This window comes from Diachasma alloeum, unplaced genomic scaffold (assembly GCF_001412515.2).
Source record: "Diachasma alloeum isolate Michigan unplaced genomic scaffold, Dall2.0 Dall_scaffold_00270, whole genome shotgun sequence".
NCBI lineage: Eukaryota > Metazoa > Arthropoda > Insecta > Hymenoptera > Braconidae > Diachasma > Diachasma alloeum.
In genome coordinates this window covers 940,616-952,981 of record NW_021680409.1, presented here as the reverse complement: position 1 = coordinate 952,981, position 12,366 = coordinate 940,616, and the positions used below count along the sequence as shown (strand labels likewise).

Genomic DNA, 12,366 nt, shown 5'->3' with positions numbered 1-12,366 from the left:
ATAGTCTCTAATATTTTTTAGGAAATATCCAATTATTTACCTAATAGTTATTTGAAAAATTTAAATTCTCAATTATTTATTATTTTCTAAGTTCCAATGATAAACGAATGAACTCGGTTATTTCGGGGAAAAACTTCTCTTAATCTTTCTGGAATAATAATTGACGCCGATCCCTGATTGTATCTCTTAGGCGACTTACAGGAAATTTTTTGACTCAAGTCAACACTTTGTGGGGAAATTTGGACAGTCTTTTTTATGACAAAAACTGGACTTCCGCAAGTCTGCTCCTTCGGATTATAGCGGGATATGATGTATATTCGCTGGCAATTTCAACGTCAATTTTTTATTGTAAAAAATGCAGATTCGTTACATATATATCTTCTGAGGAAGTAAGACGTATTCAATTTCTTACGCTTATAATTATTCTAAATTTATTCTTTTCTTTTCCTATTCCTGAAGCATTCACTTTCATCTTTCATTCTCCCATTCAGAATTATCATCGATATCAAAATTATTCTAATTAATATGAATCAATAAAAGAAACATTTTCAAAATTGTACGTCCCTGAGAAAATTGATAATGGTAAAGAACAAAACAAAAACAGAATAAAGAAAAGTGAAAAATATCAATCATCACTCCTAAAGTCCGAAAATCGTTCTGAGATCATCCATAGTGAGTTTCGCCGATTTGGCCTTGCCCCCTCCACTCAGCACAGTCTTCGCCAACTCCAACTTATCATCCTGCATCGACTTGATCTTCTCCTCAATAGTATCAGTGCACAAAAACTTATAAATAAAAACATTCTTCTTCTGCCCGAACCTATAAATCCTGTCTTGAGCCTGACTCTCGAGTTGAGGATTCCAATGAATATCCACCAGCATCAGATGATTAGCACCAACGAGATTTAATCCAACACCCCCAGCAGTCAACGAGAGCAGCAGAACCCTGGGATCCTTCTCATAATTGAAGCTATCAACAATAGCCCCCCTGTCCTTCACCTGAACCTCCCCAGTGAGACTTTTGAAAGTCGCCTTTTTGATCTTCGTAAGATTCTCTGCAATAATATTCAGGACACTCGTCCACTGGGAGACAATAATCACCTTCTCATCCTTCTTCAGGATCTCCTGGAGTAGATTCAACACAGCCCTCAGTTTAGAGCTCTCCCTGTCTCTCTCAAAAACAGGATTTTCTGAAGTGAGAAGATGTTCAGAGACCCTATCATCGACCTCAGCAGGACCATCCGGCACATCCTCATCCCCTTCAAGGGCATTGATCCTCATACTTCCCATTCTGTGTGCCAATCTCTCAGCCTCCAAGTCCTCCAGCCCTGTCTGCTCGATATCCTCCTGATCCAACATAGCATTAATCAAAGAAGGATGACAGCAGATTTGCCTCAGCCTCAAAAATAGTGTCAAAATCTGATGTGATTTAACATCTGCATGTTGAGCCAGCAGTCTCTGTTGTGCCTTATTAAAAGGGTTCTTACTCATCTCCAAACGCCTGTCGTAATACCCAGCCCCCATCCTGAACATGTGCTCCTTCTCTGCCCTCTGATGCAGAAACTGAGCGAAAATTGTCTTGGAATACAGCATCACCTTATCATAAACCACCCTCTCCTCAGGGTCCAACTCCACCCAGATAATTTCAAACATCTTGTCAGGGAGGTTCTCCACAGCCCCAGAATTCATCAGCTCCTCCTTCGTTCTCCTCAACATCAGGGTCTTCATAACAGTGGCCAAGCGATCGTGTCCAGCCTGATTCTTGTTATCCACCCAACGTTTCCAGACCCTGATGTCATTGAAGGGGGAGCACTGAAGGAACTTCAAAACGGAGAACAGATCCATCTCCTTATTATGGATGGGGGTTCCTGTCAAAACCCAACGGTTCTTAGCCTCGAGAGCACAGACAGCCTCGCAGACCTGACTCTTATGGTTCCTGATGACGTGGCCTTCATCCAGGATCACTCGTTTCCATCCAATCCTTAAGAGAACTCCATTCACCTTGTGCTCTCTGGATAATAAGTTGTAAGTAGTTATCACCAAGTCGTTCTTTGCGAGTCTTTTAGGGATGTTTTCCCTCTTGGTCCCGTGGTAGACCTCCACGTTGAGGAGACCCTTCTTGCACCTTCTCTTGACCTCTTCCTCCCACTGACCTATCAAGGATGCAGGGCAGACTACAAGGGTTCCTCCAGTGGGTTTCGACGACCTCTGCTTGGACCTCCATTCACCTTCTGACTCTCCTCCACTGTCCTCTGAGTCCATGCTTTTCAAGACGAGGGAGATCATAGTCAGGGTCTTTCCCAAGCCCATGTCGTCTGCGAGAACACCCCCAGGAGGGTTCTGGTTCTCTCGCCATGCCATCCAGGCCAGGGCGTGTTTCTGGTGAGCCATTAAGGGGACTTTGAGCCCTCTGGGGTCCTCTGCCTGCTCGTCCTCTCCTGGACGGGAGTTTAGGGATCCGTGGAAGGACTTCAGGGTCTCCACAGTGAGGGCTTGCTCTCGCTCGAAGGTCTCTAAGGCCTTTCTTCCCAGCTCTCCGATCGGAGCTGTTGTGGGGCGATTCAGCAGGTGAGAGTGTTTCGGAGTTGGAGGCACATCTTCGTCCGAGTCGGACGGGATGTACTCGGGGTCTTGGGGACGGTGGGTCTTCGGGATCTGGAGGGGACTCGGAGAGAGGGTATAGGGGTAGTTCTCTACGGAGGAGGGGGTGGTAACTTTGGGGGAGGTGTGGTACTCTTCCTCTACTAGACGACATTCTGCGAGTTGCTTGCGGATGTGGTGCACTTGGGCTTCCGTCTCTGATGCTCTGTCCAGGAATTTTTTACCTGGAGGTAGAGAATTTTGTCATGCGTGGGGAGCTCAATTTTTATGTGGAGAGGAATTAATTAAACAAATAGCCAGAATTTTTTATTGATGAATTTTTCGAGAACAAATTGCATGAAACCGACTGTTCCATTTTGAGTCTAAACATTCAATATCTTTGATTAGGTAATTGGATATTTTCAATCATCAAATTTGTTGTCAATAAAAAAAATCCATTTTTTTTAAAGTCCCCACGAAAGAATTGAGCGCAAGAAATTATATGAATTGACCATTAATACCAATTATTGAAAAATTATTACAAAACTCTAAGAAATCAATTTTTTAAGAAAAAATTGCATGAGCTCGAATATATTATTCAGAATCACAACTTTAGATATTTTTGATTAAATTGTGAAATGAGTAATTAGATATTTCTAATCATTAAATTTATCAACTGAATTGTGTAAGAAAAAGATATTCTAAGTAATGAATAAAATTATTGCAAAATTTTCGACATCCAGGGCAAAATGAGGCTTAAAAGAAGGCTCCGATATTTAGCTTAAAATGTTGAAAAGACGAACACGCTTTACTGTTTTCAAATAATGAAATAAAAAAAAAGTCCACTGTTCATAAATGACAACAATCTAAAAAATATAAAATTCAAATGAAAAATCAATCACAGGATTCGAGACGCACAAGACAATGCTTTGCAATAATGATCTCAATCGATTCCCAATTAGTTTTGTAAAGCAACTTTTGCTGGATGAACAAACTAAGATAATAAATTTTGAAGAATGTGAAAAAACTCACCTTTATCAGGAAGCAATTCAACCTTTCCAGAATCAATGAAGGTCATCATCTTCGCCAACTCCAGTTCCTTCTTCTGTAGCTCAATTGCCAGCAATGCTCGACGTTGAGCCATCAGAGGGTCCACATTTTTGAGTCCTAGTTCCTGTTGAGCATATGATAAAGCTGCAGCCTCTCCAGTGGAACGGTTCTGCTCCTCCCTCTGGACGTCAGAGTCTGAGGGAGTATCCGAGTCGATAGAGATGATTTCCTTGGCGCGGACTGAATTACTCCCCTCATCAGACGAGATGATGTATTGAGGACGAACCTCAAGCTTTTTTGGTTTTGATTTTGATATTGAAGCCTCCTCATCACTGCTGGAGTTCTCGATGATAAAGGAGTCTGAGACACGAGAGTGTGTGGAGTGACGAGGGGTTTTTTTCAGACTCCTGGAGGTGCGTGAAGTCTTGCGGAGCCCCAGGGTGGTAGTGTCCTTGGGGTTCGAGCTTCGACCACTGTCTGGGTCCTCTTCATGCTCCTTTGAAGTTAAATCTTCGATCGAGGTGATTAGGCTAGCGGACCTTCTGTCGGATTTCTCATGGGATCTCTCTTGGTCCTCGTACGAGCTGTCCAGGTGGCTGGTCCTGAAGTCTGAGGACTTCTGGTGGCTTCTGTGAGACACTTCGTGGCGGGATTTTATGGGGGAATCATTGTCACTGGAGTCTACAATGCGATTTAGTCGTTTTTTTTGGGTTGGAATAAATTCTTCGTCTTCAGAGTCAGATGTGTTGAGTTCACGGGCTAGAATGAAAACATTTTCTTGTAAATTGTTTGGTAATTTTGGAATGATTAAAGTAAGATTCTAAATTTAATCCTTCAAGTACGTCGTCTATATCCCGCCGTATGTCCTAAGCGACCTCCTGTCAACTCCAATTTGTTTGTTCAATACGCGGTAACTTCTATTGATGATCAGAAAATTATGAACTAAAATTTAATGATAATCTTGTGCTTTCACGAAAAAGTTGTTCAATCACGGAATTCCTTCAGGCAGATTTTTCTGTAATCTTCGAGACCAATCAGTTCAATAGTACAAACGGTTGCCAAGATCGGCGGTTATCGGAAATTTGTTAATAACAAATTAGTAATTCACTGAATCGAAATCTCGTTTACGCCATACACCAAAGGAATGAATGTAATGTATGTTCGATAAAAAATTCTGAATTTTTTATAAAAAGAATTTGAAGGCCCGGGTGGAATATCTTTCGAACGTTATCTCAATTGTTTTTCCATCTTCATAATAATGCAAAATATATTATAATTTCCATTGGATTTTACATCACGCCGGAGTCCCTAAAAATTATAATTGCACAATAAAAAAAAATAGAAAAAAAACTGAACATTTTCAAAGGGTGTTTTCAATAAAGATTAAGAAATAAGTCTGAAAGAGAGGAAATAGTGAATGGATAATTTATCGTGGGAACTAACGATCTGACAGCCATTGACTACTGTGACAAATGACGACCTAACAGCCATTAGATACATCAAATTATTAATTGGCAAATTTCTTCCCTATTGGGTTTATTTCCCAATATTATCCAAAAACGTTCTTTGAAAATATTCAGTTTTTTTGAAAGTTTATTTGATCGTACAATCATAATTTTTGGAGACACCAGGGCTATGTAAAACTGAATAGCAATTGGAGATCATTTCAGATTATCAAAATAAAAAAAACAACCAGGATCACATTTGAAAGATAATCCGCCCAGACCTTAAATTCATTAATTTTATCATCATTTTTAATTTACCAATTAAAAATAAGTTGAAAAGAAAAATCGAGTCGCATTGCGTTGATAATTTTATCTCTTTCATGGGAAATTTTTTAGAAAATTCGATATCTATAATAGTACGAAAGATAATGAATTTTTAATAATCATGGACGCCGTACTTGAGGGGCCAATATTTCATAAATATATGTGAGTCTAAGAAAAATTATATTAAATTTCTTCAAGTGGAATTGATTAATTTTATTTTGTAAATTTCCTCTTGAATTCACGAATTAATGAATTTGACTCAATGATGATGATTCTTACATCTCTCAAGCGACTTGTGTTCATCCTCATCTGTTCCTGCCTCTTCCTCGTCCTCTTCTTCAACCTCCTCTTCATCAGAATCAGTCATTTGGTGGGTGATATTGAAAATACTCCGGCGAATGGCTTTTTGTATCGATGGAGTCATTCGCCCTTCAGGGACCTCATTGTCACTATCGTCGTTAAGACTGCAAACAAACCATAAAATGAAATTACTAGTGAGCCTTCAATACAAAAGGCTGCCTTGAAGGTCAAAAGACCCAAAACACAACCTCGCGTCAATATTTCTCCTGAAAAAACAAGCTAGAGGAATTTATTGAGTTTTTCCTTTTCTAGAATTTATTCGTTGCATGCTTCGTCAATTATCCTGAAAACCATTGAGTTGAGAGCAAAATATAAAAAAAAAATTATTTATAAAGAATTGAATTCTCTATCAAAAATATTTTTTGACTTTTTCCTCTAAATCCACTAATTTTCGAGATTTTCGGAAAAAAACCATCTGCATGTAAATTTTTTCCTTTCGAATATCAAAATTTCAATTGTTAGAGAGTCCTCATAAGTCTTGATATCACCAAGGAACACCAAAAAGCAATTTTTCCTAAGACTCTCCTCTCCAAGAAGCCCCCAATATGCCCCTCAATCCCTTAAAGCTTCAAATACAAGTAGGAAAAATCTGAGTGGATTGGAAATCCCAATATCTCCGAAACAAACGAGACACAATACATCAAATGCCATATTAAAGCCTGTAAAAACCCCTTGAAAGTGAGAAGAAACCCGTGAAAATCCCCTCAGCCATTTTCGAGATGTTCAAAGAAAACATGCAGAAATAAATGAATATAAATAAAAAAAACTCGCTCACAACTCATCATCAGAGTCTGGAATAATGTGGCTCGCCTTCGTCTCCTGCCAGACCCGCTGGGTGGACAATGTGTCCTCATCATCAGTGTCCTCCACAAAAAACGAATCTTCCATTTCACCAAAGATTTTCACCAACTCCTCAAAAACCACCGCTGAATAATGCCAAAAGCCTCAATCCCCTGCAGCATCCCTCAAAATTCGCAACAGTTCTAATTTTTCCCTGTCCCAAGAAATGTTGTTGCTCTCACTAGTCAGTCCCAACGGTCCCAACTGACCACAACCAACCACAACTGACAACGGAAATTCAAATAGTTTCCGGATCCAGTATCGATACTCACTTATATCGATATTTTTGTTCCGATATTCGATATTTTGTATCGATATTTCCGCGTCGCGATATTGGGTGTATCGATATTTCTGGGTTGGGATCGATATTTTCTCACGGACAAGCAATGAAAAGAAAAAATTAATGTAAAAAATATTCATAACGGATTTAAAAACCACGGAGGTCACAAGAATAAGATGATTCATCGGGGTCAAAATATCAAAAGGGACAAAAGGATCACAAGGGAATGGTCAAATTTCAAGAGGGCCAAACGTCACGAGGGTCACAAGGGGATGATCAAATTTCACGAGTGTCAAAAGTCACAAGGGTCACATTGAGACGATCAAATTGCACAAGGATCAAAAGTCACAAGGGTATGATCAAGTTTCACAAGGGTCAAACGTGACGAGTGAGACAAGGGGACGATCAAATTTCACGGGGGTCAAACAGCACGAGGGTCACAAGGGGATGGTCAAATTTCACGAGGGTCATAAGGGAATGGCTAAATTTCACGAAAGTCAAAGGTCACGGGGGTCACAAGGGGATGATCAAATTTCACAAGTGTCAAAAGTCACAAGGGTCACATAGAGACAAGTTTCACAAAGGTCAAACGTGACGAGTGAGACAAGGGGACGATCAAATTTCACGGGGGTCAAACAGCACGAGGGTCACAAGGGGATGATCAAATTTCACAAGTGTCAAAAGTCACAAGGGTCACATAGAGACAAGTTTCACAAAGGTCAAACGTGACGAGTGAGACAAGGGGACGATCAAATTTCACGGGGGTCAAACAGCACGAGGGTCACAAGGGGATAGTCAAATTTCACGAGATGGTCCAAATTTCACAAGGGTCATAAGGGGATGGTCAAATTCCACGAGGGTCGAATTTTCACGAGGGTCACAACGGGTGGGTCAAATGTCACGGCAGTTAACTAACACAAGGGGACAATTCGACCATCTTCTTGTGACCCTTGTGTCGGGTCACTCGTGGAATTTGATCGTCTCTTTGTGATCCTCGTGCCATTTCCATCCTGTGAAATTTAACCATCCCCGTGAGACCCTCGTGACGTTTGACTCATATGAAGTTTGACCATCCCCTTGTGACTCTTGTGCTATTTGACTCTCGTGAAATTTGACCATCTCCTTTTGACTCGTGACGTTTCACTTTCGTGAAATTTAACCATCCCCTTATGACTGTCGTAAAATTTGACTATCCCCATGTGACCCTCGTGTCGGTTGACTCGTGAAATTTAATTGTCTCCCTATGGCCCTTGTGACGTTTCACTACTGTGAAATTTGACCATCTCCTTTTGACTCGTGACGTTTCACTTTCGTGAAATTTAACCATCCCCTTATGACTGTCGTAAAATTTGACTATCCCCATGTGACCCTCGTGTCGGTTGACTCGTGAAATTTAATTGTCTCCCTATGGCCCTTGTGACGTTTCACTACTGTGAAATTTGACCATCTCCTTTTGACTCGTGACGTTTCACTTTCGTGAAATTTAACCATCCCCTTATGACTGTCGTAAAATTTGACTATCCCCATGTGACCCTCGTGTCGGTTGACTCGTGAAATTTAATTGTCTCCCTATGGCCCTTGTGACGTTTCACTACTGTGAAATTTGACCATGTCCTATTAACCCTCGTGACGCTTCACTTCCGTGAAATTTGATCGTTCCCTTGTGGCTTTCGTAGAGTTTGACCCTCGGGAAATTTGATCATTCCCTAGTGACTCTTGTGACGTTCCACCCTCGAATGAACAAAATAATAATTCTGTGCAAACTGTAATGTGAATGACACTGAATATTCATAACTTATTTCAATTTTTCCTCGCGCAATTTAATTGACAAATTTGATGATTGGAAGTGGCGGAATCTATAGAATGGTCTGTACCAAATTGTAAACAATACTGGGATATCCTCACGTGAATGAATCTGAATGTTTAAGGTCTTTTAACATGACCCTGAAGTTTGCTGAAAATCCTCTTTAACAGCGGATATCTCAGTGAAAAATCGAGGAATTAAAAAATTTCAAATTTTGTTTTTTTTTATGGGAAGAGATTTAGTGGTGATAGATGCCAATTATATAAAAATATAATTTCAAGGGTAAGTTTAATGAAATATTAACTTTTGAAAGCAATTAACAGTGGATATCTAGCTTCGGAATTGATTAAAAAAAAAAAAATGTCACCCTTAGAATTTGCCCCAATCTAATGGTGATATTTTTCCTTTTTTCCCCCCTTCTAAATCCCAAAGTTTAATCCGCTGTCAAAGGATAAATGTTTGTCAAGGTCTAACTTACGTTTGAATAGCTCGATTTGAAAAATAAAAAAAGTCACATTTAGAGATTTTCATAAGCTTTTGGTGACATTTCGGTTTTTTTCTTATAAATGTTTAGTTTGTGAGATGTGCAATGTTTTTTCAGAGGGACATTAACAACCGAGAATTAAATTACAGAAGATGATTAATCATCAATGGAGAATAAATAAAATATGTGATTAGAAGGAAAACATAGTGTGATGATTTTTTTCCACAGTTTCTATATGCGCAACATGAAAATTTGTAGAATAAATCATTTCAATATTGGATTTCTCTCAGCAAAAGCATAATATCTTCTGAGTAAAAAAATCTATTAATAATTCTTACCTTAATTTTCATGTGACTAGGGGCTATGGGAGCCATGAGCCATCATGTAGAAACTTATGCGCTAACCATTATTTATGACTCACTGAGAACCATTTAGCGCAGACAGCACAGGTGAACGTGTATTCATCTCTACTCAAGACCTCTTCTTCTATTCCATAATGATTGAGACAAGAATATTCAGCCCACCTGTTGCATTTGTGGCACTGAACCCAGGTTTCATTTATTGTCATCGTCTCATCTCTTCCACAGTATAAGCACAGTCCACTAACATCTTCAGATTTCAGCAGTATACCCTGTCTTATTGTTGTGCGTTTCGCGTCTGGATCGAGTGGATGCATGTTAGAAAGATGTCCAACGAGAATCTCTTCTATATAATGGATGACAAAAACGCCACAATTATAACTATCTTTCTGCTTTTGATGTGGTGGAACTTTAGTGGACCAATAAATCAACGACGTAGGAAAAACCTTGAAGTACATAATGAATATATAGTAAGTGAATTTTCAAAGATAATTACTGATGGAGGAGAGTAGGGCAAAGTCGAACAGTGTAAAAAACTATTCGAGCGAATTCAAGCAACTTTTTCTCGTTCTTCGTACGTTCATGAAGGACTGTCAGGCAAAATGGAACAGACAAAATGCCTATTCGACATAATTGTGTTAAAGGTGTTTGTGCATTACCTCAAAAAAAAATGAAAAAATCTGCAAAAATTGGATCGAAGACTTTAGTAATAGTTTAGATTGTAATATTAGTTTTCTCGTCGGTTTCATTTCGCCCCACCCTGTTCTATTAAAATATGGAAAACCGGAAAAAAAGTTGCTTGAATTGCGTCGAATAATGATTTTTTACACTGTTGCATTTTTCCTCATCCTTCTCTAACTCAAAGTGTTTTTACCTTCTTATAACTAGCAATAAACGTCTGACATCTCTTTCTGCACCAGTCATTCAGTCTCGTTCTCGCTGGATCAATTAAATAAACAATAGAGTTCTGAATGTCGACATACATCAAAACCCAATGAACGTTTCCAACGTTGTTGGGAAGAAGAAGGCCTGACTTTCCGGTCCATGAATCACGAAAACGAGTGTAAAAATTTGAGGGCAATGGTTCCCCATTTGCTCTTTGCCCTGTGACTAAATATTGACTCAATTCACATGATATGTAGGCTATGCCATTCCTCTCTGAGTCTCTCATCAACACTGCTGCCCAACAATCGATTACAGTGTTCATTATCCACCTCTTATCGAACACGGTAATGTAGTCGTCTGATAATATCTTCATGTTTGGCACAGCATCCTGATCTGATCTTATTGAAGCTACGAAGAAGGTTCGTGGTGGGTTCGGATAATAATAATACTGAGGATTCGTGATCGTATTATTATTGTTATATTCCAAAACCCTTCGGATCTGCTCCTCTGCCACAGTCTTGAATTTCGTACCTTGTTCATAATTGCTTCTTCTTTTATGCTGAGAAGGTCCTCGGATCCAAAATTCCTGCGCATCCTCATTATCGGGCTCATTGACTCTCTTGACAGGACGTTTATACTGGGCTTTCGGGGGTGGGAGGTCCAACTCACGGTAAATAGCTAACACGTGGTCGTGAGATTTCGTGATAAATCTAGAAGCTTTCATGGGTCCATTCTTTTCCAGTTTTGTTATGCGAAAATGATTTTCAGCAGATGCATTTACCACGTGATTTCTTTGTGAAGATGATAGGGTCGACCAGAGTGGGACATATGGGAGAAGTTCTTTCATCAGATACTCGGAGAATTCCAGGGAATATTTATTTTTTAATCCATTTTGTTGATGATTTTCAATTTTCTCCCTGACTCTGCTTCGAACCCTGTCGAAATATTGATAAAATGGACTTTTTCCGTACATCGTACCGTTAGCATTCCGTGAATACTCCTCAGTTTCGCGCTTAACAATATTTAACATCTCCTCAATCTGTGAAGAGAGGGGTCCAGCTGCTTCTGCGAGATCTTCGAAAGCTTTTGTCACACGATCATTTTCGAGAGGGGATTCCAATATAGTGAGAAGAGACTCGACGTGTACGGTCATTGAATTGAAATTATTGCTATGAGCGATCAAGGCTATACCCTCCAAATACAACGGGATGTTTTTCTCATTAATTCTCTTACCATGTAACCATCGCGAAATCATCTTCATCACATGGGCATAGCATAAAAAATGCCGCATGATGTAAGATGATAAAGGGATGTTGTTCTGGATTTCATTGAACACAAGTTCCAAGTATTCCACCACCGTAAGGTCGTTCCAAGCCCCCATCAGTGCATTTATGCTCGCCCAGGACCAGTCCGTGACAAATGAGTCGAAAGGAGGCCATGCTACCTTTTTTTCTTCCCAGTAATTCCTAATGAGTCTGCAAAAATCCCTAATCGAAGGAGTGGTATGGTCGTTTGTAATGTACTCGAGAAGTGGCAAGATCTTTCCACCTACATTGACAACACCTGAATAGTAGTAAACGCGTTTTGACTTAGGAAATGGTTTTCTCACTACTGATCCCGTGGCATCAAAATATAATTTTAAACCCGAGTGGCGTTTCAAAAATGCTACTTGCTCTGCACATCCCAAAGAAATTTTGAATGGTGCGACAAATTCTCGAATATACTGATGATTTCCCGGTGTATCAGATATACTCAGAATAATGTCGAACACATCATTGTGGTGGCGGTCATTCTCAGAAAGTTTTTCGGATTTAGCCTTTTGTAGTACACTGAGGGAATGTACGAATTGATAATTTTTATCTTCACGAGCAAGTGTTCTGTCCATCTCATTGATGAGTTTCTCGTGAATCGTCAGGGGTTGAGCAAATCTCAACTTTTCTTGAATTACTGATCGTT

At 39.6% G+C, this 12,366-nt stretch overlaps 1 protein-coding gene across 1 annotated transcript; it reads right to left on the bottom strand.

Moving 5' to 3' along the window:
- Positions 1-327: 327 nt before the first annotated feature.
- On the bottom strand, positions 328-6,957 carry LOC107037799 (transcription termination factor 2). Its single transcript, XM_015256553.2, has 4 exons — positions 6,534-6,957; positions 5,678-5,862; positions 3,612-4,388; positions 328-2,824 (listed from the first exon to the last, which is right to left on the bottom strand). The coding sequence occupies exons 1-4, from the start codon at positions 6,644-6,646 to the stop codon at positions 639-641; spliced, it is 3,261 nt and encodes a 1,086-aa protein (XP_015112039.1). The 5' UTR covers positions 6,647-6,957; the 3' UTR covers positions 328-638.
- Positions 6,958-12,366: the final 5,409 nt, after the last annotated feature.

Coding starts and splice junctions, on each gene's coding strand:
- LOC107037799 (XM_015256553.2), bottom strand. CDS start 6,646: ATGGAAGATTCGTTTTTTGTGGAGGACACTGATGATGAGGACACATTG. Junction 4,389..5,677: donor ACACAAGTCGCTTGAGAGAT/GTAAGAATCATC, acceptor TTTTCATTCTAG/CCCGTGAACTCAACACATCT. Junction 2,825..3,611: donor TGAATTGCTTCCTGATAAAG/GTGAGTTTTTTC, acceptor CTCTACCTCCAG/GTAAAAAATTCCTGGACAGA.